Here is a 27,682-nt window from a genome sequence, read left to right as displayed (position 1 = left end):
TAATAAATTCACTGTATTCTGTCAGAGTCCCAAAAGTTCAGTAAATCAACATTTACCAGAAATGGTTACCAATAAGCAAAACTAAATATATACCGTTGATTGGGAGTCAGGAAGGGGTGAAGGGGTCTGAGTTACGGTCCTTGGAGTCACGCCAAAGACTCGAGCTCTTTTCACTCCAGCATCTTTGCCAGCCCCCTTCCGCTGCTGCCTTCTGTCCTGGGAAGGGTCTTGTGGAAAATAAAATTTCTGTCCCCCGCTGAGCAGAATCAAGTCTAACTGCCTCGGGGACACATAATAACCAAGAGTTACGATCCCCACCTCCACTCAGGTGGGTCCCCTGGACGGCAGTCGGGGTTCCCTCTGACTCCCCTTCTGCGGCACAGGAGGGTCTCTTTTCGGGGGGCAGGAGCCGGGGACCCTCCCCGCTTCCAGGGTTTGTCAGGCTGAAGCAGCCTCCACTGTCCTCTGCTTGCTCCCACGGCGCCCTCTAGTGGAGGGACCATTCCCACTTTGTGACACTTCCAGGAAAAGCCAAGGAAGGATGGAGAGTCTGGTGAATCTCAGCGCTGCCCCAGCGGGCAGGTGGATCGGGGGACACCACTGAACCCCAGTCCCTCTCCGACCCTGTCTGGCACTGCCATCTAGCAGGACTGAGCTAGGTACTCGGTCGAGTCATGAAGCCACTGGGAGTGCTGTTTCTGGTGTCACGGTGATGAGGTGAATTATGAAAAGGTGATAAACATCTTTTCTGGTTCCACCCAGAATCAACAACTCCTTTCCCGTGAGTCAAAACGTAGTAAGGGGCTTCCCTGGTGGTGCAGTGGTTGAGAATCCGCCTGCCAGTGCAGGGGACACGGGTTCGAGCCCTGGTCCGGGAAGATCCCACATGACGTGGAGCAACTAAGCCCGTGCGCCACAACTACTGAGCCTGTGCTCTAGAGCCCACGAGCCACAGCTACTGAGCCCGCGTGCCACAACTACTGAAGCCCTCACGCCTAAAGCCCATGCTCCGCAACAAGAGAAGCCACCACAATGAGAAGCCCACGCACTGCAACCAAGAGTAGTCCCCACTTGCCGCAACTAGAAAAAGCCTGTGCAGCCACGAAGACACAGTGCAGCCAAAAATAAATAAATTAAATAAATAAAAAAAAAAAAAAAAAAAAAACGTAGTAAGATGATAGAGCTTTTCCGATGAGAAAAAGGAAACCCAGAAAAGCAAGGTGGTTTGTTCAAGATCACATGGTCAATGAAAGAGCCAGATATACACCAGGGCTTATAGAGGCCCAGGCCAGGGTGAAAGGCCTTTTCTACCTTTGTTAGCATTGAACTATATCTTTGTTCTGAATGGAGGGGAGAAAAGGAAACATTCATGCTCCCTCCTTCTCCAAGGAAACCAGAGAAATTGGTAACTGCAGCCTTCTCTTATTACTCCTCCCAGGGATTACAAAGGCCCCGAGTTGACTGGGGATCCTTTTCTGTCATCCCATATCATCTTTCACAAGATGGCGCACGGCATGGAAAAGTGCTCAAGGGCATAGATTGGAGTTGGCCGAACCTGGGTTCAAGCTTTGCCATTTACTAGCTGCATGTGACTTTGATTACCTGACTTCTCTGAACGTATTCCTCCGTGTATTACAAGCAAGAACCACTTCATAAAATTGTTGGACAGATTAAAAGAGAAAATGTACCAAAGATTCTTAGTGTACTGGCTCACACCGAGTAAGCGCTCGGTAAAGAGAAGCTGCTGTGGATATTCCTCTATCCTACCCAAGTCACTGTCACGGAGCCCAGTCAAGAGCAGAAGAGACTCCACAACCCCAGGGGAAGCCAGGCTACTCATTTACTATCCACTGTGTCGGATGACATTCTCCTAATGCAGGCGAGTGCCAGCTTGAGGGACCGGTCTCCCCGTTCCTGTTCTGTCCCTTTCATCTGTGTCTTTCTTGGTCTGTTAAAGGATGCAGCCTTACACGTGGAGCCTAAGAAAGAGAAAATGGAGCCAGACCTGGAGCAGGGCGAGAAACAAAGACTAGATAGTGTCACCAGCAGCGAGAGCTTCGCAAGCTCCGGGTTTCAGGAAGAGAAAAGTCTGAGCGATGCTGAGGAAGAGGAGGGTAGGTATTAATTCCTTCCTGTCCTACAGTCTGAGATATTTTTACAGCCTACTGTGCATCTCTGAAATTTTTTTCTTATTTATCACCCTAATAAACATCCGTGGGAGACTCGAAGCGTAATGTCCTGGGGAGATAAGATTTGAATTTAGATTATTTACAGAGTTACTAATTTTGACAGGGAACCGTCCAATTGTCTCCCCTCCGGCCTTTCTGTCTTAATGGATCATCCCCTGCCCCCCATGCTTGGGCAAAATGGGCTGGAGGCCTGGAAAAATCTCGGATATTCATGTTGAAACTCAAAAATGCTCTCGAAAATGAACTCTGATCTACTTGTTGGTTTGTTTCGTGTTTTGCTAACATTGTTCCAATAAACTGGGATTTGGTGGCATAACAAGAGCCATTACACACAGTTACGGTTTTAATGCTTTCCAGATTCTGACGATTTCTACAAGCAGCCCATCACTATGGAAGATCTGATTTCTTACAGTTTTCAAGTGGCCAGAGGCATGGAGTTTCTGTCTTCCAGAAAGGTCAGCCTCACTCTTTACTGTTTTGCTTCTTCACCAGGCCTGGTCGTGTGGATGTTCACATGGGCAAACACACACCTGTGCTATAAATCCACTTTTCCTCGTATTTGCTTGTATGTGTGTCCTTCAATGTAGAGTGAACTTCACAACACATGACCTAATTTATCCTGATATGAGTAAGGAAGTTTGAGAACAGTGACTCCTGGGTACCAGCAAGTAGAACTTAATCCCAGGGGAAAAGTTCGCCAGGTTTCAGACTAGATGAACCTGGCCCCTGTGCTCCACAACGTCCTCTGGCGTGTTTTCAGAGCTGGCCAGACTCTCAGAGGACACGACTCCATGGGAGGGCATCTATTAATACATCCCAGGGGGGTCCTCCCAGGAAACTCCAGCTAGATCATGATCTGATCTCAGCAGCTCAGGATAAAAGGTTTTGGGGAAGTTGTGCTCCCTGGGAGAACCCGATGGCCGGCTCTGTTTCCCCGATGCTGTCCTGCAACACAGTAGCAAAGGGGATTCGGGGCCTTTCTTGGCTTGGGGGCCTCCGGGGGTCTGTATTGGTAGAGAAGCGCTTCCCGTTTGGGGCAACGCCACATGTATCGGGAGCCGCTCCCTTCACGTAAAGGAAGCGTGCAAAATAGATCCCCGAGTTCAGAGGGAGAACCCAGAGAAGGCGCAGGAAATCAGCCGATGAGATCGAGGACGTGTACTGATCACGCCACTGTCTTATTCTAGTGCATTCATCGGGACCTGGCAGCACGAAATATACTGCTGTCTGAGAACAACGTGGTGAAGATCTGCGATTTTGGCCTTGCCCGGGATATTTATAAGAACCCCGATTACGTGAGGAAAGGAGATGTAAGTCAGTCGGACGTTTCTGGGGCTCATTTAGGCCCTATCGTTTCCAAACCACAGACCAAGGCCCTCGGCCGAGGTCGCTGAAAACCAGCACGCGCTTTCTGTGGAGACGAACGGTCTGTGTGCACCGTGGACCCGAGGGCCCTCGCACGGGGCTCCAGGAGGCCACGGTCCCCTCCTCCTGTCCTTCCCCCGACCCTGCTCAGCTCCTGTCCTTCGGGCCCGGAGCGCTGTGTAGTGGGCCCCGCGGGGACCACAGCGTCCCCTCCCCTTTGACCCCTGGGGGAGCTCCCTGGGCCGCTGGAAAGAACAGCCTGGACTCTTCCCCTCAGATAAACCCGGGTGATGGATTCAGCAGGTGCACACATCTCAGGAAGGGCGGAGGCAGGCGTCAGGATGACCTTGCCGGGGAGGAAATGGCGTCCCTCCCGGGTTTGCCTTCAGACCCAGCATCGCTGCCAGCTCACACGGGCCTCTCCCCCCCCCGCCTGTTTCTGAACATAGTGTTATTTTTGCTTTTGCGGGTGACCTCCTGTGCCCGCTCTTCTCTGGCCTTTACCCTGAAGGCTTAATTAAGTCTGCGTCTGGGCTCTGATGACTACTCCACAGTTGTGGTTCTCAAACTTGAGCAAGCACACACATCACCTGGAGAGCCTGTTGAGCTGAAAGTCTTGGGTGGAGCCTGAGAATGTGCCTCAGCTGGTCCCAGGGCTACACTTTGAGAACCACTTCTCCACAGTGTTTTTCTTTCTTTTTTTTTTTTTTTTCTTGCCGCACTGCGAGGCATGTGGGATCTTAGTTCCCTGGCCAGGGATCGAATCTTCACCCCCTGCTGGAAGCACGGTGTCTTAACTGCTGGACCACCATGGAAGTCCAACTGTTTCTTTCTTTCTTTCTTTTATTTATTAATTTTTTGGCTGTGTTGGGTCTTTATTGCTGCACACGGGCTTTCTCTAGCTGTGACGAGCGGGGGCTGTTCTTTGTTGCAATAAGTGGGCTCCTTCTCATTGCGGTGGCTTCTCCTGTTGCAGAGCATGGGCTCTAGGCACGCACGCGGGGTCAGTAGTTGTGGCTCGCGGGCTCTAGAGCACAGGCTCAGTAGTTGCGGCGCACGGGCTTAGCTGCTCCGCTGCATGTGGGATCTTCCCGGACCAGGGCTCAAACCCATGTCCCCTGCATTGGCAGGCGGATTCTTAACCACTGTGCCACCAGGGAAGCCCAGCCCCACTGTTTCTTTTTATAAAAGGAAAACAACAAGCTTTCCTCGAGAGCCCCGATTTGCAAAGATGGCATCTACCCATGTGTCAGTCTGTGCTTCTTTTCTGTCCATCCGTGTCTCTTTCAGCCTCTCCCTGGCCCTCCCCGCTCTTTTTCTCTTTGTCTCTCCACTAGCCCAGGCTCCCTTTCAATCCCCATCCCTCTGAAGTGTCCGGGCCTAACTCACTGGAGTTCCTGCTTGAAAACCAGCCACATGGCGTCCTGAATACTGTCCATCAACTTCCTTCTTTCTGGTGCCTTTGCCGACTCCCCCCATTCAATGACCTTTTAAATCCTGTCTTTTTTTTTTTTTTTAATAGGAACGCCTTTCAAAATCCTTGTTAAGAAAAATTCCAGGAAATTATCGATTTTCAGGATGCCTCCTACTTCAGATCACTCTTTCCCAGGTCCCTGTAGAGTGTGAGCTGTTGTGGGGAGAAGGATTTCTTACAGAGTCGGAGTCAGGACATGCTGGGCTCATAGGAAGGGCTTACTGAACAACTGTTGCCATCACAGGAATTGGTATAGCACACAACTCTCCCTCTTTCAGCGTTAACACTGCATGTTATGAGTTTCCTCCATGCTGGGAAACCATAGCTGCTCTAGGAAATGACTTACAGGCCAAATGTTATCTGGGAGGTGACCCCATGGGCACATGGGTTGAATGTGCTTTGTTGTCACGTCCTCCTGCTCAAGGCCCCCTTGCCCTTTTCCAGACTCGACTTCCTCTGAAATGGATGGCTCCCGAATCCATCTTTGACAAAATCTACAGCACCAAGAGCGACGTGTGGTCTTACGGAGTTCTGCTGTGGGAAATCTTCTCCTTAGGTAAATCTGGGGGCAGAACGAGAGCAGACAGGCCAGAACCGAACGCCCGCCCCCTCCGCCGAGTGTCCACGGGCAGATCAGCATCTAAAACCCACGTAGGCTCAGGCGAGTGGTGTGTGCACATGCGCCTGGGCCGCAAAGATGTTCGTAGGGCCGTGAACGAGGTCTGACCAGAGTGAGATCTGCAGTCAGGCTTATCTTCAGCCAGTCTGGCTACTCCTTCCCTGTCCTTGGGCCCCTTCTTCTAATTCCTCAACCTCCCAGATTCCTAACGCCCATTCCTCTTCCCTCCCTGCGTCCTCGCTCCCCGCAGAATTTCCCAGGAAAGACCCAACAAACACAGCTCCACCCGTGCCTCTGACGTCGGCACAGCCAGCCCCAGACACTGGTTTCTGCAGCATGAGCGGCAGGAACGCTGGTTGTATTCGCCCTGCTTCCACCAACACCCACTGCGGTGGCTGGAAGCCTTGTCCAAGGCGCCCGAGCACACAAGTGCACCTGGAGCCCCCATCTGCTTGCAGACATGCACCGATGCTCCGAGGCCTCCCAAACACTGGGTCTAGCCAAGAGTCTTTCGGACTTTGCCAGAAACTTGCCTTGCAGAGCAAATAAAAAGTCACCCAGTAACATCCCTGGTTTCCTGTAATGTGTGAAAACCATTCCCCTGCTTTCGATGACAGGCACCTGTTGCTTCCAGTCTTTGAAAGCAGCTTGGCGGCCACAGTGGCCCCGCGGTGACACACGGCCAGCACTGCACGCCGCCCAGCTGCTTCCTCCTGACAGCAATCACTCGAAAGTGCAGACAAACAAATGCTGAGACAGACTAGGTTCGAGGTCCGGAACAGGGCAGATCGGGAGGGCTGCTACCCCCGAGCCCTACCTCAGCCACCAGTCCCTCCAAGAGGGACGGTTACGTGCGATCCTGCCCAGGAAAACTGGCAACAGGCAGAGTCCCGGCTCCTCTGGGCCCCCTGCAAGCCCCGCCCCACAGCAGCCAGCCCAGTCCCGCAGCTCCTGGCCCCCTTCCCTCGGGCCCCTCACGGCAGCCGGTCCCCCAGTGCTGTGCGAACCTTACACGAGGGTAGTGAGTTAAAGACATTCTCAATGAGGTGCGAGTGAGCCCCCAGTGACCGCCTCCGAGTCTACTGGCTTGTTAAAAAGCAGCTCATTAACTCAAGGAATGAGTCTCTAAATGATGGGCTTTCTCTAGGGTTCCTTGTAGGGAGAGGGGAGGGACCCCTCAGGTGCCACCCTTTCTCCTGACCCAACAGACCAGAGCAGCCATGGGAACGGCCTGCGGGCATCTGACACCCAGCACCAGGGCGCCAAGCAGCCAAGCCTGTCGCCAGCAAGGATCTGCTGAGCTGCCCTGGGGCGTGCGCTGTGCGCCGAGGTCCATTCCCATCACGGGGAGTTCACTACCCAGCCCTCACCTGAAAGGGAGGAAAGAGACAGGGAATTGCCCCCCAGGGCGTTTCGTGCCCTGAGGCCATAACGTGCCCTGTGTTCTGGTACAGGTGGGTCCCCGTACCCGGGCGTGCAGATGGACGAGGACTTCTGCAGCCGCCTGAAGGACGGCATGAGGATGCGGGCCCCGGAGTACGCCACGCCCGAAATGTGAGTCCCTGTCACCTCCAGCCCACGGCTCCCCGCCGCCAGGCCGCCTCAGGAAGGGGACATGCTGCTGACGTTCAGAGCCCCCGTCCTGGGAGATGCAGAAGGCTCTCCTTACTCCAGGGTCACCCCTGCCGAGCCCCCTGGGGCCCAGCCGTGCCGGGAGCACATTCCAGAAGCGAGGCGTCATGTCCTGGACCCGTCCCTACCTAGGGCTTCTCTCCACCCCCGACGTAGCTGGGAGCCGAGGTTAGGAACGCAGCTTCTAGCTAGGAGGCCGGGCACCACTGAACAGCCCACCCGGGAAGTGGAGGCCAGACCCCATGCCTGCTCACAAAGTGGGCCCACGGGCTCCGCAGCTGACCGGCCCTCCAGCCACACCCGGGACCCCGGGGGGCTGGCTGGAGTGTAGGAGGAGACGTGGAGGAGAGGAAGGGGGGTCCGGACTGGGTAGGAGCCCTGCTCCCCAGAGGAGGCCCGCGTGGGCAGCGAGGCACCTTCAGCCTGTGCGGAGCCGGGGGCTGGGGCTGCTGCTGGCGGAGGCCCCTCCACTCGGACCCGTGGCTCTAGGAGGACGGGAGGCCCGGGGTGAGGGTTGTCCACCTTGGACAAATGCTCGCTCGCCTCTCTCGGGCTCTGTCTTCCTGACGCTCTGTGGGTGTTTTGCCCTGAGGCCTGGGCAGGAAGGTGATGACCCCGGCAGTTCTGTCAGGCTGCTAGACCAGGACTCGCCCCCCGTCCACGCTCGCGGTGGTACCACCTTTGCCGAACCGACAGGGGGCCCTCCCCCACCCACCCGCACAACTTGGGGCTGTGAGGAGCCCCTCGATGGCCTTTGGGAGGAGTCGGAGGGAACGAAGGAGGTGTGCGCTTGGCCAAAGTGCCCTCTCCTTCCTCCACGGCCCAGAGACAAGCTAGGTCAGACCCGGGACCAGGAGGACAGGGGGCTCGGGCCACGGAGACGGGGCTGGCGAGCGGCCTGAGTGCAGAGGGGAGAAGGGACCCGGCCTTCTTAGTCGTACGTGGTGTCCTTGCCAGCAAAGCACAAGGCCCTTCTGAGAGCTGGAGACACGGCTAGATTAGCCCCAGGCCTGCGCTGGACTGGAGAGAGATTTTAAAGGCAGGAGAGTTCTTAATTGCTCACTGCTTTTACGTGGTGGAGAGGGGCAAACACCAGGAGGTCTGGTTTAAAATGAGATGACTTTGCACTTTACAGTTTTCTAAGTGTTTTCCCCCTGCCACGGTCTCGTATGAAGATCCCAGCCCGCTTGAGGGGCAGGCAGACAGGAATTTTCACCTGAATTGGATGAGTGATGAAACCAAGCCTCTGAGAAGTCTCGTGATTTGTCAGCTAAGTAGAAAGGAGACAGATTTAAAGGCGGTCCTCTGGACTGAGCTCCCTAGATCACAGGACTGTTAAATTAGGAATATACCCCATGTTCCTTAGAAGAAATGTCTAATATGTCCACTCATGCTTTGAATTAAATATTTCCTTTGACTTTTCATATACTCTGAAAATCACAAGAGCAAGTTCCCAGTGACTAACAGTAATAATTGCAGTCATTAACAGCATTTAATATTTATTAGGTATTTAGTGCTTATTAAGCATCAGGCACTGTCTTAAGCACTTTAACCTATTAATTTACCTCATTCTCATAACAACCCTATAAAGTGGCTGCTGTTATTATCTCTACCTTACAGATGAGAAAACCAAGGCACAGAACACCTAAGTGATTTGCCACTTTGCCAATTAGTTAAGCAAACCGAGTCTGAGTCCAGAGCCCCCAACACCACGCTACACACCTGCAGGGTGTGTTTCCAATTCTTATCCAGGTTCCAGTCCAAAACAACTCACATCCACTTTGGGCCCAAAACTCACTTGGACTTTATCAAACCTTCAAGTCTTTATCTAAGGTAGCACTTGTACCCCAGCCCATAGAAAGAAGGATGGTTCCTCAATTCTAGGGAGTTTATTTTAGAAACTATAAAAAGAAAGAAGCAGCTTTGTGAACTGTTTGTTGAGAAGTCCAGAATTCAAACCTCCAGCGTCTGAAAGCTGATGGAGTCATTTCCTTCTTGTTGTTCCAGCAGCGGGAAGGCCCCGGTGAGGAGGAAGGGCTGCTCTCAGAACGAGGGCTCTGTGACCTGAACTTGGTCTCAGTGGGCGTGTGCCCTTGGGAGCGTGGGTGATAGCTTGGAAAGGAGGCTTTTCGCACAGTCCCCTCACCCCCGGCTTGTTTTCTAGAAGGGCTGTGGGGTTGGGTGTAACTGGTGTCTCTTCTCTTTATTCAACCTGTTTACTTAGTGATGTAAAACGGTTTAACGTGAGTCACTCATTCCTCGCCCAGAGCCTGTTTAATCAGATGTCTTTCAATAAGGGAAGAAATAATGAATGTTTTGATTTTTTTTTCTTTCCCTTTGGTGTTTGAGATGATTTGCACTGAATTTTAGGCAAGAGGAGTGGAAACCAGAAGTCAGAAACCAAGAATCAAAATAAAAAACAGCAAGAGTCGCAGGTGGTCCCTTCGGCTGGTTTCAGCAGAGAGGCACCTGGGAGAATCCTGCTCACAGGCCTTGCATTTCCCCCACCAGCTGCCTCTCAGCAGTGAAGTGATGCTGGTCGGGATAAGCCTGGGGCCCCTGCTTGACCAAATGCTCCCTTCTCTCAGCACCCTTTTTTTTTTTTTTGCGGTACGCAGGCCTCTCACTGTTGTGGCCTCTCCTGTTGCGGAGCACAGGCTCCGGACGCGCAGTCTCAGCGGCCATGGCTCACGGGCCCAGCCGCTCCGCGGCATGTGGGATCCTCCCGGACCGGGGCACAAACCCGTGTCCCCTGCATCGGCAGGCGGACTCTCAACCACTGCGCCACCAGGGAAGCCCCCCACCTCTTTTTTTTTTTTTTTTTTTTTGCCTGGTTCAAGCTTTTCTTGCTTTGGCTGCCTTGATATAGAATATCTGTGTATGTATTTACTGTTCTTCCAATGGCCTCAGAATCTGTTTCTTGCTAGAGGCAAGGGAGCCTTCGACAAGGTAAGGCAGACACAGGCCAGCATCTGCCACAGCCCATGCCCCTGGGATGAGGATCCCAGACTCGAGTCTCGTGACCACCTGCCTCTGTAGCGTGCATTTTTGTACCTATCTCAATAAATTAGTAAGATGTGTAAACGGACCTTAATATGAGATCCGCAGGGGACTGTCTTATGCTACTCTAGCCCTTTGGTCACTAGCAGGCTGGCCCGGGTTGCCTGGATGGAGCATGTGCCTTGAGCCCTCACTCTAAGGCGCTGCTCGTCAGGGAGAGTTAAGGGACCTGTCCTGTGTCCCCCAGAGAGCAGCGATGACAGCCCAGAGTCCCACCCTCCTTGGTGTCTATAAGTTGAGCCCCAGTGCAGTGGTACCTGACACCGGCCCACAAAGCACACTCACCCAAGGGCTCTCACTGCTCTTAGAACAAGTCAACCCACAGCCTGCCCCTGGGATTTAGGTCAAACAGGTCCAGTAGATGAGACACAGGTGGGAGGGATCCAGAATTATCTTCGGAAAAGAGTCTGGACCCAGAAGTTTGGACAAATGGAGGAAAGTTAGCAATTCAGACATGCGATCTGTATGAACTCCTGTCCATCCCTAAACAAAGACTTAAGTACCCAGCAAGCAGATATCCTATCAGAAAGGAGGACCTCAGCTCCACCAGCCAACTATGAGGAGAGTTTGCTTGTGAAGACCAGTGCCCGTGGAAAGTTCTGAAGACCAGGTGGTGCTCCCACCCCCTTGGGTACCTAGAACTTTATCCTGGGGTTAAATCAGAGCCTTTGGACACACACACCGCACTGTTCTGCCTCTTAGAATTGTTTTTACTGAATGGTATTTTTTGCCGTTGAGACTTTGGCCAGCATTGAAAGACAATGCACAAGACCATCCCACGACGTCATTGTTACCCGGATGACAATGATGCAGTTGCGAGGTGTCTACAAGAACCTGCTTTCAGATTTCAGTTCTGGGAATAGCCGTACTTCTCCCAAGTAGCTGGCTTATTGTTAGCTTCCGGCTCACGTGCCTCATTTAACTGGTTATTCCTTCCTTTCACCAGCTGCCTGGAAGCTTAGAGCACTGCCTCTGTCAGACGGCTCAACACCATGGCGTACACTGCGCGTGTTCACTGCCTGCAGTTTCACCTTTTTTCACTGTTATTTTTATATCCTTCCTGATACTCTGCTTTTCTTTCTTTCTTTTTTTTTTTTAACCTTCCTATATTCTTCCTGTCTGTCAGCCACCTCATAGACTTTGACACAAACTAGGGACAGCCTTCAGAGGCGCTCGGAGCTGTGGGTGCCGCCTGAAGGCTCACCTCTGAGAGGTGCGCGCAGGGCCGCGTCACCTCGGGCGCATCCTGGCGGCGCCCAGGTCCCAGCCGCGTCTGCCTGAGGCATCAGGGATTCACGGAAGGAGCGGCACGTTCTCTTCTAGGAGATTCAGTCTGACTTCCTTCAGCAGATATTTGCCGAGCGCGCACAGGCAGGCCCTGGGTTAGGTGAGGGGTCTGGAGAGGAGGTCCCTGCCCGCGCAGGGCTCCCGGCCGGGTTCTGACCCAGATCCAGAGCCCAGGCCCATTCAGATTTTGATCCGACCTGGTCAGAGTCCTCTCTAGTCTAGGGGATCTCCCGAGAGAAGAGATGACTTACAATCCACATCTCGAGGAGAACGAAGAGCGCAAAGAGAATAGCTCCTTAAGCCAGTGTGTGTACAGATGCCTGGCAGGTGGTTTGCCCAGAAGGAGCAGGTAGAGACGTCTACTCCCTGCAGACGTGACTGAGAGAGGAGCCCGATACCCTTCGGCCTAAAATGTCAGGAGCATCACAGAGGAACCCTGTTGACATTTAAATCCCGGGACAAGAGTCGGCTTCTGGGACACTAAGACAAATGGTTTCCTATCCAGAAGCCAGCCTGTGCTTTTGCCTTGTGTGGGGAGAGGCCAGTCTGTAATGGTGGCTTTGAGATGCCGGGGGTGGGGCCATCAGCCACGCGGAAGGAACGAGCATACGGCCCGAGGAGCTACCCACACTCTGTGTGGACGTCCACCTTTTGGAAGTGATGTGGGTCGTGTACACAGTGCCTCCCCCTGCCCACCTCCACTGCTGAGCTCGACAAGGCAACTGTGAGGGGTGAGACATCCCATGTGCTCATGCAGGAGCCCAGGGCAGCCTTCATCCCAGCCTGAGAAGGTCCTAAGACTGCAGACTATTCACCCGTGGATATTTGTGTCTATATCCACTTCCCACCTTTAAGGACACTGTCCTGCTTTGCACAGTGAGGGGAGGACATGACACTTCATGGCCGAGTGACCACTGGCGTTTCCCCCCAGACAGCTCGGCTTCACTCAGAGCTCAGCACGCCCTCCCCACAACAGCCTGGGTCGTCATGGGCTCCGGGGGGTTGGTTTGAGAGTCTGCCTGTGTAGACGTGTTTTCCACTACCAGCAGGACCTGGCCCGAGCAGCCTTTTTATGTGTCGTGGCTGCGTACCCACATCTAAAAGTGGAGCAAACACTACATACTATGAGAAGCATCATCTTTATACCCGTGACAACACCCATCCCTTGGCCAGTGTGTAGGGCAGTCTGTGTACTCCCCACTGCTCCCCAGCAATCTCTGCTGTGCTTTCACCCAACAGCTACCAGATCATGTTGGACTGCTGGCACAAAGACCCAAAAGAAAGGCCAAGATTTGCAGAACTTGTGGAAAAACTAGGCGACTTGCTTCAAGCCAATGTACAACAGGTAAATTTATCTAGAATATCAGGCCAGATGCCTTCAATATAAGTCAAGGGAGTGTCTTATTTGTCTGTTATTTTAATGGCTATTAATAGCTGAGCTCATCAGTAAAGGAAAACACTGTGTGTGGGGGTGGGTGGGGGTGTGTGGGCGTGTGCGGGTGTGTGCAGACTTATCTTCCCCAAACACAATCAAGATTGTGGAAATGACATAGTTGAACTGAAACAGTGTCCCACAGAAACAGGCTGAAGTAGAAAAGCATGCGACTAGACCTGTCTTTGGTGTTTTAGGATGGCAAAGACTACATCCCACTCAATGCCATACTGACAGGAAACAGTGGGTTTACGTACTCAACTCCTGCCTTCTCAGAGGACTTCTTCAAGGAAGATATTTCTGCTCCAAAGTTTAATTCAGGAAGTTCTGATAATGTCAGGTAAGATCTTTCTTCCCCCAACTTCATTTTATAAAATTTTCAAACATAAAAAAAGCCCACCTCCTAAACCCAAACACACATTTTACCTTATTTTGTCTATGTACTCTATACGTGTGTATGTGTGTATTTTTCTTTTTGCAGAACCTTTTGAAAAAGGGCATAAGGCACTCTAACACCTTCCCTCTAAATACTTTGGAATACATCTTGTAAGGGATATTCTTCTGTGCCACCACACCAAAAATTATCACACCAAAGAAAATTGATAATCCCTTCATACTATTAAATTTTCAAATTTCCATTATTTTCCCCCAATATCTAATGTACCTTTTTAAAAAGCATCATCCAATCAAGAACACTTTGCATTTTCTTTCATTTCTTTAGTCTATCTTATTCTAGAAGAACTCCTCTTTTGTTCCCCCCAATGACCTTGACTCTTTTTCATGATACCTTCGATAAAATGCAACAAACTGGATTTGTTTTCTTACCTGACAAACTAAGGTACCTCTTGTTAGCCTAGAGGAAATTGGAGAAGGTGTAAGGGTAGGAAGATGTACTGAGCAGCCGTGCTGGGTGGGGTCAGCACCTCAGTCCCAGCAGTGACACGTGTGTCACACACACTCAGTGCTGATGGTTAGACACGTGCTGTGTGGGCTGGCACCATGCTGGGCTGTTTGCATACATCACCTCCTTTAATGCTCAAACCAATCCTATGAAGTATTCCTGTTATACAAGTGGGGACATTAAAGCTCCATAGAGGACAGCTCGCCAAAACTGTGCGGCTCGAAAGCCGCAGAATAGCACTTCTAACCCAGGTGTTCTGACACTCCCTCCCTGTCCCCGTGTAGTCAGGACTCGTTTCAGGACTTTTAGACTATCCTGTGGGCCTTCTAGCATTTTTGTCTACAGTCGGTACACTCCTAGGGCTCCAACCTCAGCTCAGCCAAGCTTGGCAGGTGACTAGGGAAGAGCTGGAAAGACGGATGGTCTGGGATAGGCCTGGAAGAAGTCCAGTGGCCGGCCCAGATTTGCGGCACTGGGTCACAGGTCAGCGGCACGATTCATACTTCACAACCAGCCCAGATGAGTCATCCATTGTTTTAAAGATGAGAAAAGTAAGCGTGGATTAAATAAATTAGCAGGGGCGGATTGGGTCAGACCTGGGGAGGAAGGTGTCAAAGTTACACGGGCCCTTCCAGTCTGTTGCTTAGCCTTGGGCCCAATAGGGAACTTGCCTAAGAGATGGGGCCTTGTCGGTGGTGACAGGGCCTCAGGTGAGGGGGCGCACAGTGGGTCCCTCTGCCGGCCCCTCCTAACAGATCAACCAAAGCTCAGCAGGCAGTCACAGGGAGCTCATCCAAATACCAACCCTTCCTCCCGATCTGTGATCGCAAAACTGGATACACAAGACTAGCCCTGGTGCTTGATTATGCCACTGAATCAGCTGTGTGGCCCTGACGGGTCATGTCCTTTCAGAAGTAGCAGCTGTACATGACGAAGCCACATCACCTCTCTGGGCATCATTTCCCATTTCTCTGTAACATGGGTGTTTAGACCAGATGACGACTCAGGTCTCTTCTCAGCCCGACACCATCTGGTTCCACGGGGGACCAGAGGCCTGACCACTACCGCGTCTCTCAAGGGTCCCTCTGGGGTTTTGCCCAAAACTATGCAACATGGATTACCAACCACGGGAGAAAGTAGCACCACTGTCCAGATTCCCAGGGAAACAGCCAGAGAATTGCAGCCTCAAGAGGGATGAGGTGACTCCTAGTATCTGGGTTCACCTTAGCTGGGATGTGGTGCCCATGGTCTCCTGACTAATCAACACTGGATGCATTTTCCTGTTTTGATTATTCTTTCTGCTTCTTTAGATATGTAAATGCTTTCAATTTCATCAGCCTGGAAAAAATCAAAACCTTTGAAGAACTTTCACCAAATGCCACCTCCATGCTTGACGTAAGTAACGGAAGTAACCTACTCAGGCACCCCATCCAAACACAAACTCCGGTCGTCTGGTGGCTCTAGGTCTACGGGGGCCAGTAATCAGTGGTGGCTGGAATGTCCATTTCAGGGGGGCTGACAACAAGACATAGAATACACAGAGCTAATTTGAAAGTAATTCTGTAGTTTGAAGATGAGCCAGGATTCACTCCAGGGCCCATGTCCTTGCCTGGGCGTAACTCAGTCCCCTAGGAAACCTCACTGTGTGTTTCTAGCTTCTTGGCCATCAGTGATGGAACCTTGCTTTCAGAGCATTAGAGGAACTCAAAGCTGTGTGAGTGGCCGCACCTTCGTGGTGCGACAGAGAGCCCTCTCCCACGAGCAGCTCTGAGATCCTGGAAGAATCTCATAGGCCTCTGCTTCCTCCCATGAAGGTTCCAGAGCTGAACAGCCCTGTTCCCACCCAACCACGCAGGGCAAAGTGATCCGTACAGCCCAGCAAACAAGAGGCCTCAACCAGCTTATCCCTTTAAAAGATCTGGGATGTGGGGCTGAGAGAATAAGGGGAGGAGAGGGAGGGCTGGACAAGAGACACGGCCGCTGCATCTCAGGGCCGCTCACGGAGTCGTGACCCAACAAAGGCCTGTAAAACCTACTGTGGTGTGAAGGTGATGACCACAAACAGCGTGGCCTTGAGACATAGCACAGTCACCGCTGAAAAACACCAAAACCTTCCAAACACACCAGAGAAAGAGGAAAAGATTATTTAAACACCAAAAAAAAAAAAAAAAAAAATTACAAATAAGCTGGTGAATACAAAGGCAAAGTGGCTGGAAATTTTGGTTTGCTGCTTAGAGACACTGGTTTTAAGTCCAAGGAAACGATATAAAACAAAACATGGAAGGCTTCTTTGACCCTCAGCCCTGCCCACCTGAGTACCTCGGGAACTGGGGCAGGCCCCTTGCTGAGGCTCCTTTACTGACGGATAGTTAAGGACACAGAGCCACGGGGGGACTCAGGGTGGCAGCAACCACGTGTCGGGTCCACTCACCGGAAACGCCGTGTTAACAGTCAGGAGGACCCTGCATAAAACTCAGTGCTAAATACGAACCAACAAGGAAACAGAATGGCTGGAAACCATCACACAGGAGGGCCTAAAAATTCTGTAGAATCTTCAAGAAAAATTAAACCGGGTCTTTATAATTTCTCAGAGTCTTTACATATCATTGCCAAGTCGTCCGCCCAACCATCCTTTATATATTTAAGCAATCATTTGCATAAAAGTTGACTAGGAAAAACACTCACCTGGTACCCGCAGTTTTCCCTTTTGTTTACATTTGCTTTCTTCACCGTCAGGAGAAAGGGCCTCAGTCACTGGGCACAGGGATTTCTTGTGACTGACAAAGTTCAGACTTGCCGATATGGAGACAATGCTGTGTCTTCACAGGCAGGGAGTGTGGAAGATGAGGCCAGAGCCTGGAGTGACCTTAGATGCGCATCCCAGCATCACACCCCGATTGGCATGGGCCCCTCCAGGTCAAGCAAGAGGTGTAACCTTTTCCTTCTCCCCTTCAGGACTACCAGCTGGACAGTGGCACCCTGCTGGCCTCTCCCTTGCTAAAGCGCTTCACCTGGGCCGAGAGTAAACCCAAGGCCTCACGGAAGACTGAGTAAGGACGCTGGGGGGCTTTGACCAGTCCCCGGAGGGGTGAGAAGGAAGATGCCGGGGGAGGGGGTTTCATGGCGATACTTGAGGGCTACCTGCCCTCCTAGACTGTAGTGTCCAGGCCGTGCAGAAAGCACTTTTTCCTCCCCAGAAGGACAGGAAAGAGGGCATAAAATCAGACACCTGAGCGCCATGTTCCGGGAAAGAAGGCTGGGATTTAAGAGAAAACAGAACTTGCTTCACGGGCAAGGACAGGCAGTCCAAGCCCATGAAGCACAGCCCCTCGGGGGAAAGGAGCCCGATGTCTCCAACTGTCAACAGTGCGCAGTCAGAGGGAGACCTGCTCACAGGGGCGGGGAGGAGACGCGCACCCCTCACCATCCCGGGCCGGTAGCAGCGGCACAGGAAGGGCCCGACTACTGCCGTCCAGTCCTAAGACTCGCCCTCCTGACACCCCAACCCTTCCAAGGGAGTGCTCATGTCCTGCGGACCCTGGCGTTCCTTCCTCCACACAGCGGCCAGTGGCAACGCCGTCGGAAAACCTGGGCTCTCGCTGGACCTTCCAGGGCCCTGCTTCTCTCGGTGCTCGTCTCTGCTCAGGGACAGTGCTGGACAGGGCAAGGCCGGGCCTACCAGGCTTGCCTTCCCTTCCGGGTTCAAACGCCTGCCCCTGACTCACCCACAGGCGGAACCGTTCTGCTCCCCTTTTACCTAAATCAGGGCTCTGCTGACTTAAAGAGCCAGACGGTAAACAGCGGCTCACCTCTGCCACTTACAGAAGCAGCCGTCCACGGTACACGAGCAAGGAGCTGCAGCTGTGTCCGGCCACCTCTCCCTACAGAAGCAGGCAGCCGCGGCCAGGGAGCACAGGAAAATACGCTTAACCTCATTAGTCATCAGGGAGATGCAAGGCACGTGAGACAGACAGCCCCGCACACCTGCCCTCATGGCTGGAATCAGAGTCAGTGCTGGCGAGGAGATGGAGCAATTAGAGCCCTGTATGCTCGCTGGTAGGAACATAAAACAGTGCAGCCACTTTGGAAAACAGTCTAGCAGTTCCTCAGAAAGCTAAATAGAGTTAGTCTAGGAACCAGCAATTCAACTCCATAGGTATATACCCCACGGAAATGAAAACTTACGTCAACAAACGTTCACAGCAGCATTATTCATAATAACCAAAGGAAGAAACAACTCGAATGTCTATCAATTGGCGAATGGATAACTAAAATGCATATATCTGTACAATAGAAGGAGATTTGTCAATCAAAAGTATGAGGTACCGATACCCGCTACAACATGGATGAACCTTGAATTAAGTGAAAAGAGCCGGTCATGAAACAGTACGATTCCATGTATATGAAATGCCCAGAATAGCCATCTGTGAATATAACAACCATTGGGCTACATGCTTTAAATAGGTAAATCGCATAATAAGTTATATGTCAATAAATCTGTTGCTTAAAACAAACAAACAAAACACAAACAGGTGGCCAGCGCACGGCTAGTTTGCTGGCCCTGATCCAAGTAAGTCAAAGGGTGGCCACAGACGCCTCTGAGCGATGGGGCCCACAGCGCATCAACCCCAGGGAGCTGGAGGGCCGGGAACGTTGGGGCCGAACACCTGCGCACGCGTGTCCTCTGCGGCGCCCCCCCCGGGGGCCCAGAGCCGCGTGCCGGGCAGCTCAGGGGACACCGCGGGGAGTGAGGGGAGAAGCGGGACCCACACGCTTTCGTTTCCTGCTTTAAAACACTTCCAGAAACACTTTGACACACTTTCCTGTGTGAAAAAAGGAAAACCACCCATAGCACCCTCTACTCGGAGACTAAAATGTAGAACATGGATCAAAGGCTGGGCGCGCTAATGCAGAGCCAATCAAACAACGTCGTGGCGCCCGGGGTTCTCATTCGCACCCCAGCTGTTAAGCCCACCAAACACGGGAGGGCAAGAGAAGCTCCTCTGCCCGGCGCGGCGTCCTGGGCTCCACGCGAAGCACGGAAGCCAGCAGCCGGTCCCCTCCCCCGTCACCCTTACCGTGATACACCGCCCTAACTGGACACGCCTCTCCTCTGGAGCACAAACAGGAGAGGGAGACGGACGGCTGGGCTCACCTTTCCGCAGGACGTTCTAGTAGCTTCTCCAGGCGGCTGTAGCAAACTTCCACAAACTCGGTGGCTCGACACAGGAGTTCCGGAAGCCAGACGTCCAAGATCAACGTATCACAGGGCTGCGCTCTCTCGGGAGGCCTCGGGGAGGACCGTACCTCGCCTCCTCCAGCGGTGCTGCTGACCCCGAGTCTCCTCGGCCCCACCTTCCCGCCCCTCCTGCGTGCGCCGTGACGCCCCCCCCCGCCTCCGCCTCTCTTATAAGGACGCTTGTGATTGTGCTTGAGGCCCACCTGGGGGACGCAGGCCAGGCGCCGCCTCCGCAAATCCTTTAGCTCAATCGCAGATCTTGCCGTGTAAAGTGCTATTCACAGGTTCTAGGGATTCGACTTGAATATTTACGGGGCTGGGGAGCGTCTCTGAGCCAATCACAGGAGTAGGGGAGGGCTGGACCCAAGCCTGCGGGCTATTTTCCACCAGCAGTTCTGGGTTTGCCTTAACTAATGCTACCCTCGGCCCCGGCCCGCCGGCGGAATGACCCCCAGCTGGTGGCAGAGAGGCCGTGCGCAGCTCCAGAGACCCGGGCAGAGGGCGAGGTGGGGCTCCACAGCCATGAACCCCAGGACGGCTATGAGCAAACGACCCACCAAGGGGTGGACTTGAGTGTGCTCAAGAAATCAACTTTGTACGGTTGATTTTTTTCCTTTCTTTTCTTTCTTTAGCTTGAGAGTAACCAGTACAAGTAAGGAGTCGGGCCTTTCTGACCTCAGCAGACCCGCGTTCTGCCATGCCAGCTGTGGGCACCTCAGCAGAGGCCGGCGCAGATTCACCTATGACCCCTCGGAGCTGGAGAGGAAGATTTCGTGCTGCTCCCCCCCGCCGGACTACAACTCCGTGGTCCCGTACTCCACCGCACCCGTCTAGAGCCCCACTCAGCACAGGCTTCTTCCTAGAACCACGTGTGTATTTATACCCCAAGAAAAGTAGCTTCTGCCAGTATTACGCATATATAAATCGACACCTTTTTCTTTCCACGGAAGCCAGCGGCTTTTGTGTGACTGTTAATAGTGCTTCTGTCTCTTTTGACTAACAAGAATGTAACCCCAGATAGAGGAATAGTGACAAGCCAAGAGCACCACTGCCAACCCTCGCGGGACTCAGAGGGTAGGAGGAAGCCTTCCTCAGCCCCGGGACTCGCCTCTCCTCTCCGGGACCCCAGGGCCGCCGGGCTCCGGGTGGATGAGGACACACACCTGTCACCGGCCTGTGCTGCAAAGGCGTGGCTCTGGGGCCCTGCAGCAGCTGACACGGCCTGGGAGGAGGAGGGGAGAGAGGAAGAGAACAGGACAGGGCGCGGGGACGGAGTGGGATGGGGACAGTGCCACTGGGTCCACGTTCGAGAACCAGCTGGGAAGCAGACAGGACAGGGGGTGGGCGGTGAGCGGAGGCCAAAAAAGGCCAAACGTAGTTTTTGGAACGACCAAGCACATTGCACCACCTCAGCTATGGGACGGGTTCTGTGCCTCTTCCCAGACGGGGCACGGCTTTCGCCTCCAGCGCTGAGTGGAGCTCGAAGCCAAGCCCGTGCCCCCGCCGGCCCCCCAGCAGGACACGCTGACCCCGCCCCCTGAGCTGGGCGGGGCGGGGGGTGCCGGGTGGGGGGGTCGCCTCTCCCCACGCGCCGCTCCCAGGAAGCTCAGCCCAGTGAGTCTGGTCGCCACGTTTTCAGAGATACCGTCAGAGTCCATCTGGAGTATTAACATCTAGTCAAGACACTTAACTCGGTTTTTGGTATTAACCTGTTTCGTACAGTTAGTTATAAAAGGAAGCTGAGGAGAAGGAAAACAGTCTCGTGGAGGTTTACTCTAGACCCAAACTAGGATAGATGGGGAAAAAAAGAGAAGGCGGAGTGAAAACCCCATCTCCACGCCAACCAGACCAACTCCCGAAAACCATGGCGACCCGAGGACACAAGTCAACCAGGTGTCCTTCTTATTCGGTGGAGACCCTACCCACGCTCACCTCTTAGACAGAAGAGCATTGACCAATGTCTACTAAGCACTTTATGCTCCTTGAGGAAAAAGGTGGTATGTAACTTATGCAAGATACTTCTAGAATTGGGACTCAGGATACTAGTTAATGAGCCGACAATAGGAGAAAAGCCTCTTTTCATCTACTTCGGGCCTTGCCTTGGGTCTGAGGATGATGGAGATAGGGAGACAGGGTACAAAAGGGTGCCTACTTCTCAGGGTCCAGAGGCCCTGGACCCCTCACTGGCTCTGCGTGATGCTGCGTGTTTAGGATGTGCACACCTTCTGGGGCCAGTTGGAGCCAGACAGGCCACAAGGAATCACGGCTCCTGGTAGAGAAGAGGACGCTTCCCTTCTTAACTCTGGAACCTGAGACGGAAGTGATAGACGGGCCTGTGCTTCCTGCCCCATGTGCCACAGTCTTGCTTCAAGGCTCTTCGTATGAAGAGATGGGAGAGCTGGAACGTCCCCAGCAAGACGTAGTCGGCTGCTTCCGGGGGCGGGGACTCTGCTGGAGGAGCCTCTGGCCAGCCTCCAGCAAGAGCCACGTGCAGACAGAACCGGGCCAGGGCCAGGAGAGGGGGGCCTTCCTCCTCCTCTTCTTCACAAGCCCAAGAGCACCTGTGACCCCTGGCAACAGTAGAAATCAGGTAACCAGGAGGAGGTCAAACAGGGAAATTACAAGAAGACCACAGTCGATTCTCCTGTTTTCTCACATCAGTTAAGGATCCAGCAGTTAGTGAAAACAAAGAAAAACCTTAGCTATACATATAATGTCTTGATTTCAATAATCTAACTCTTAATCATTAAGAGGCTTTAGTAATACCATCTTTCCAAAAGACAAAGAACACGTTAGACTATGTTAATCTGGCTTCCTCAGAGACTCGGGTCTGTCCATCAGTCCGGTTTTATCTGGAGTCTTTTAACATAGACGAAAACTGGAAGCTGGGAGGAATGAGTGTATCCAGTGGTGAAGGGCTTGTCCCAGACGGGTTCGTTGAAACAGCACTGAAAATGCAATCACTAGCGGACTGATGGTATTATTAGACCCATTTGACATTTCCAACAGAAATGGCTGGCCTGAACAGTGAGGGGACAAGCACTCCCTCTCAGGACTTGTGAGATCACGGACACGGAGCAGCATGGGTAGGAGGGGACGGGAACCACGCGCGAGCCGGTATCTAGCTGGTCTAAGAGTGACGCTCAGGCCCGTGGAGCAAGTGGGTCCAAACCCTGAGAAGGTGACCTCGGCCTTCTGGCTGCGCCTCGCTTCCCAGCCCCTAAGAATGCCACACAGGAAACAACCACATGTCGGCCCCTTTTAACTGATCAAAGAAGGAGCGTGTCTTTGACCGACAGTGGTAGTAACTATATGTATATTTGTGTGTGTGTGTGTGTGTGTGTTTTGTGCAGAACTATTTAAGGAAACTGGAATTTTAAAGTTACTTTTATACAAACCAAGAATATATGCTGCAGATATATAAGTAAGACAGAATCTCATCCTACATCTCTAGTCACTATGAATGTACTTTGTATGCTATCTTCATATAATAAAATTAACTTACAAAAACATCCATATATTTTCCATTTTGCGTATAAATGAAAAAAGGGGTCTTGGTTTCCCTGGGCGGGGGAGTGGACAGGTGCTCTGGGAGAGCTCATGAAATACCAATTACTAATCCGGCACAAGAAACAGAAAGCGAGCGCCACTGAAGACGAGGCACAGAGCTTCTACCAGTCCACAGATGGCTGCTCTGAACAATCGAGACACTGCGAACAGTAAATCAACATCAAAATATAAAATGAATACGATCACAAGTAAAATGTACAGACAGCGCGAGTGCTGGCTGCAGACCAAAGTCCCCTCAATTAAAAGAGGCAGGCTTTCCCGAACACTAACATTACCATAATCACAGAATGTGTGTGTGTGTGTGTGCACATGCGTGTGGGTGTATATTTGTGTATTAGAGGTTGTGTGCTGGGAACCATATGAAATAACTAGGCAAAGACACAAGAGCTTCCCTAAGAAAAGGACACTAGCTACGTATTCTTCAACTTTGTTTTGTGGATCATCACATCCTAGAAAGAGGAACCATTTAGGTAATCACTGATAGACACAGAACAAGTGACCAACACACTGTCGTAGAAAGCAGTCATATCATCACCGTCCTAATAACATCATGAGCAAACCAGATTGGAGAAACACTTGCAGGGAAAACAGGCCTACTTTTTTTGGGACAAGGCGAGAAAAAGGGGTAAATGAATGACTAATCTCAATAAATTTGTGGTTATTAGCTGAAGAGGGCAAGAAGCATTTTATCTTCGAGAATCTGAAATCCTTTAAAAATGTTACTGGTTTTCTTAACACAATAGTCACTAATTTAGGCAAAGGATTTGAAGAATGCTCAAGGAATTGGTGTCACGTCATCGTTTAGACGTTTTCTCATGACTCTAGAAACTTATTGTACATTTGGGAACTGAGTTTTTTCTTTCGTCCAGCAGCAGGATAGCCCAGTAAGGTTTATTGGACTTCTCAGTGTTAAACGTATTAGCAGACTTTCGGATTTCACAGGCCAGGAAATATTTCAGAAATATCCTGGGTCCCAACACAGGAATGACTATAGCCTTCTGTTTTTTGAACTAAAGACATTTAAGAGAGAAAACAAAACAAAGTAACCCCCCAAACCCACTAGACGCCACTGATGTTCTATTTCTTGATCTGGGTGTGGTAAATAGGTACGTTCACTTCATGATCATTCACTGAGCTGTACCCTTACCTTACGTGCAAACGCGTGTGTGTATGCTCTTCTTCAATAAAGGATTATTAAAATGAAAAAAAAACCCTGATTGATTACCACAACTTTTCACAGAGGAAAAACCCATTTTAAAAAGAGTAAGGGCTTGGACTCAAACACAGCAACTGAATTGTATGTGCCAGGAACTATTCCAAGTGGTTTAGAGAAATAAACGCATTTAATTTTCAAAGCAACCCAACGCAACAGGCACCATCAGTATACCCTTCACATCGATGGGACAACCGAAGGAGTCACGAGAACTTCAAAATCCCATCACATCTGCCCACCTACCAGCAGCTGCACCCACTCTGCCCTCCCGACTCAGAGCACCTGGGGTACATGCAGCCCCTCCCTCTCCCCAAGGGCATTGCTCCAGCAACTCACCACCCCTCACCCCTGCCCATCTTCCCTTTCCCACTGGATCATACGGACACGCTACTATCTCTCCCATCTGGCAGAACCAAAAACCCTCCATCCCTGCTTTTCCCCTCCAGCTACCACCCCATTTCTCTTTTCCTCTTCACGGCAAAATTCCTTGAAAGAGCTGTTTCTGGTTCCTGTCCTCCCACTCACTGAAAAGGAGCTGCCCCATGGGGAGCTTATCCAGGACGCCACGTCGCTAAACTCAGTGGCCATTTTCAGTCTCAGTCTTAACACTTTGACCCTTATTCCTGGAAACACCTTGATTCTAGGACATCACAGATTTTTCTTCCCACCTCACTGGTCATTTCTGCCTCATACTGGCTTTCTTTTCTCTGATCCTTGAACAGTGTTCCAGGAACCCCAGGGCTCTGCCCCTGGACCTTTCCGCTTCTCAGTCTATACTAACTCTCTTCATGCTCTCAATCAACCTCAAGGCTTGAAATGACATCTATATGATAATGACTTGCAAATTACATGTATAGGCCAGATCTCTCCTCCTAACCTCCAAACTCTTATGTGAGTGCTAAACCAACATCTCTTGATGCTGGAGCAGATTGTATTTTCCAAAAAATAGCTGCAACAATACCTCCCATCCCACATGAGCTTTGGCAGTGTCCTTGTCACTTCCCCATCCAATTCCTCTCCCCTGGAATCAGAGCGGGCTTTGTGACTCGTCAGCAACAGAATGTGCCAGAAGTGACCCTGCATGATTCCGAGGCCAGGTCAGAAAAGATCATGCAGCCTCCACCCGAGGTCACTCATTCTCCAACCGGTCCCACCAGACACGCAGTAGCCAGAGCTGGAGAAGCCTAAGCCTCACGGAGAGGCCACGAGTTGGTGCCTCCATTGACTGGCCCCAGCTGAGTCCAGTTCATGACCTTCAGTTCAGGTGCCAGGTCGGATGATTGCAGCCCCCGTCCCCCTGGCACTGGAGTTTTCCCTGCTGAGGTCCAACATAATGGGTAGAGCTAAGCCATCCCTGCTGTGCCCTGTCCTAATTCCTGACCCACAGAATCCATGAGTTAAAATGGGGGTTGTTTTACACCACTGAAGTTTACGGCCCGTCGTCACAAAACAATAAAAAACCAGAACAAACGTGTACTAAACATCTTAAACAGGCCCCAGACCAAATTCCCAACTGTCTTTCCTCACTTCCCCGTCTTCCCCGTGCCAACCCCCTCCCTTCCTCCCTCCCTCCAAAAACCCCTTTGCTTCTACAATCATCCCTTTCAATTCAGTAGAATCCTCCATCCTGTCAGTATTGGGCCCAAATCTTCACAGTCATTTTGAGTCCTCTCTTCTTTCTTACTCCACGTCCTAGAAATCATAAATCAGGACATGCTCTTGGCTCTACCTTTAAAATATATTCAGAATCCAGTTGCTTCCCACTGCCTCTACAGCTATCGCCCCGTCCCCCTACCCCAAACCCCCTAACTAGCAGCCCGGTGATCCTTTTAAATGCTGTGCTATGCTATTCCTGCTCACAATCCTCCTCGAAGCTTCCCCTACAGGAGTAAAAGCCAAAGCGGTCTTGGAATGGCCTACAAGACACTCCACCTCCCTTCCCCATTACCCTTTCTGACCTCAGTTCCTGCCGATTCTACTCTGGCCATGGGAGCCTGCTTGCCGTGCCTCAGACACTCCCCGCACATTCCCCGGCCTGGAATTCTTTTCCCTCAGACATCTGCATGACTGGCTCCTTCTCTTCAAATCTTTGCTCAAACACAACCTTCTCAGGGAGACCTACTACCCAGATCGTCCCATTTGAAATTCTACCATCACCCAACTCCCCACACCTAGAGTTGCAAGATGAAACACAGGATGGCTAATTAAATCTGAATTTCAGATAAACAAATGATCCTATGTCCCATGCAATACCTGAGGCACACTCATGCTAAAAAAAAAATTATCCACTGTTTATCTGAAATTCAAATTCAATTTTGTGTTGTCTATTTTAATTTGCTAAATCTGGCAACCCTATCCACGTCCTTTACCCTACTTTATTTTCTTTCCATAACCATTATTACCTCTTAACTACTATATACTCCTTTTCCCTGATAGGATGAAAGCTCTCTAAGAGCAGAAATATTTGTCTGTGTGGTCAGAGTGCTGCTGGTTCCTAGAACCATGCCTGACACATAACAGGCATTCAATAAATACAGGCAGACCTCACAGATGCTGCTTTTCCTACAGACTGAAGGTCTGCGGCATCCCTGCATCGAGGAAGGTCTACAGGCACTGTTTTTCCAACAGCAACTGCTCACTCACTTCAGGGCTCTGTGTCACGTTTTGGTAATTCTCTTAGTATTTCAAACTTTTTCATTATTACTATATTTGTTATAGTGGTCAGGAACCTCTGACGTTACTATTGCAAGAAGATTACAACTTGCTGAAGGCTCACATAATGGCAATATTTTTAAATTAAGGTATATACATTTTTTTTGACATAATGCTATTGCACACCTCACAGACTGCAGTATAGCGTAAACATAACGTTTGTGCGCACCGGGGAACCAAACCTTCATGTGACTCACTTTACTGCAATGTTCACTTTATTGCAGTGGTCTGGAACTGAACCCACAATATCTGAGGTAGGCCTGTATTTAGTGAATGAATACCTAGTTTCAACAAACATTACCATTTTGCCATATTTTCCTTCTCTACCCTTCTATTCGGAATGATGTTTCTGGGGTGGGGGGTGGAGAGGAACCTTCACCTATATAGTAAATTAACTGAGTCTGAATCAAAGACCAGCTAGATGTCATTCCTTTCATATAAGTACGTCCTCTCTCCTAAACTACACTGTATGCCATGTACTATTTAGAAACGTTTCAGTGTAACTGAACATTTTGTAAAGAACAAGTACTTAAAATACTTATCTGCATTTTTAGTGCCTAGAACAGATCCAAGTTAGGCATTTAACAGATATGTGGTAAATTAACAAATAAATCTGCCACCATTTTATCCAAAGACCAAAAATTCCTCCAAAACACATATGAAACGTTTGGCCTTTTAAGTCCCAATCATAAAACAAACATCATCTTGTTAAGTGAACTGGTAGCAAAAAAAAAAAAAAAAAAAAAGGACCATCTTCTCTCTGTAATTCTTTATTAAAAATACTGCTGTACACATAGAGACTGAAAACAGGATTAAAGATGAAAAACCCACATTGGGATCATGACATTAGAACTTAACATACTGGTGCTTTTCAGGGAAGTTGTTGACATCCATATCACAGAACCAAGGTCAAAAGCAAAATACAAAGGTACCCTCAAAAATATTTACAATGAAGTAAATACATTAACAGATTTCAAAATAGGTAACAA

At 51.0% G+C, this 27,682-nt stretch overlaps 1 protein-coding gene and 1 long non-coding RNA gene across 4 annotated transcripts in view; one reads left to right on the top strand and one right to left on the bottom strand.

Annotated features, from left to right (window-relative positions):
• FLT1 (fms related receptor tyrosine kinase 1) overlaps positions 1–22,708 on the top strand; it is a 175,982-nt gene extending 153,274 nt beyond the window's left edge. For 2 of the 3 annotated variants that reach the window (XM_082602602.1, XM_082602603.1), the window contains 10 exons: positions 1,958–2,114; positions 2,547–2,644; positions 3,377–3,499; positions 5,473–5,584; positions 7,102–7,201; positions 12,866–12,971; positions 13,256–13,398; positions 15,270–15,354; positions 16,915–17,009; positions 19,831–22,708. In XM_082602602.1, coding sequence (XP_082458728.1) covers positions 1,958–2,114; positions 2,547–2,644; positions 3,377–3,499; positions 5,473–5,584; positions 7,102–7,201; positions 12,866–12,971; positions 13,256–13,398; positions 15,270–15,354; positions 16,915–17,009; positions 19,831–20,032 — 1,221 coding nt within the window. In that variant the 3' untranslated portion in view covers positions 20,033–22,708. The remainder of the gene's footprint in view (positions 1–1,957; positions 2,115–2,546; positions 2,645–3,376; positions 3,500–5,472; positions 5,585–7,101; positions 7,202–12,865; positions 12,972–13,255; positions 13,399–15,269; positions 15,355–16,914; positions 17,010–19,830) is intronic. The other variant, XM_082602604.1, reaches the window with a different exon arrangement.
• Positions 1–27,682, bottom strand: part of LOC309792796 — a 468,580-nt gene that overhangs the window by 76,996 nt on the left and 363,902 nt on the right. The window lies entirely within an intron of this gene.

This window comes from Mesoplodon mirus (genome assembly GCF_964341445.2).
Source record: "Mesoplodon mirus genome assembly, chromosome: 17".
Classification (NCBI taxonomy): domain Eukaryota; kingdom Metazoa; phylum Chordata; class Mammalia; order Artiodactyla; family Ziphiidae; genus Mesoplodon; species Mesoplodon mirus.
Note: the sequence above shows the minus strand (reverse complement) of the source record. Positions and strands in the feature narration are given on the sequence as shown.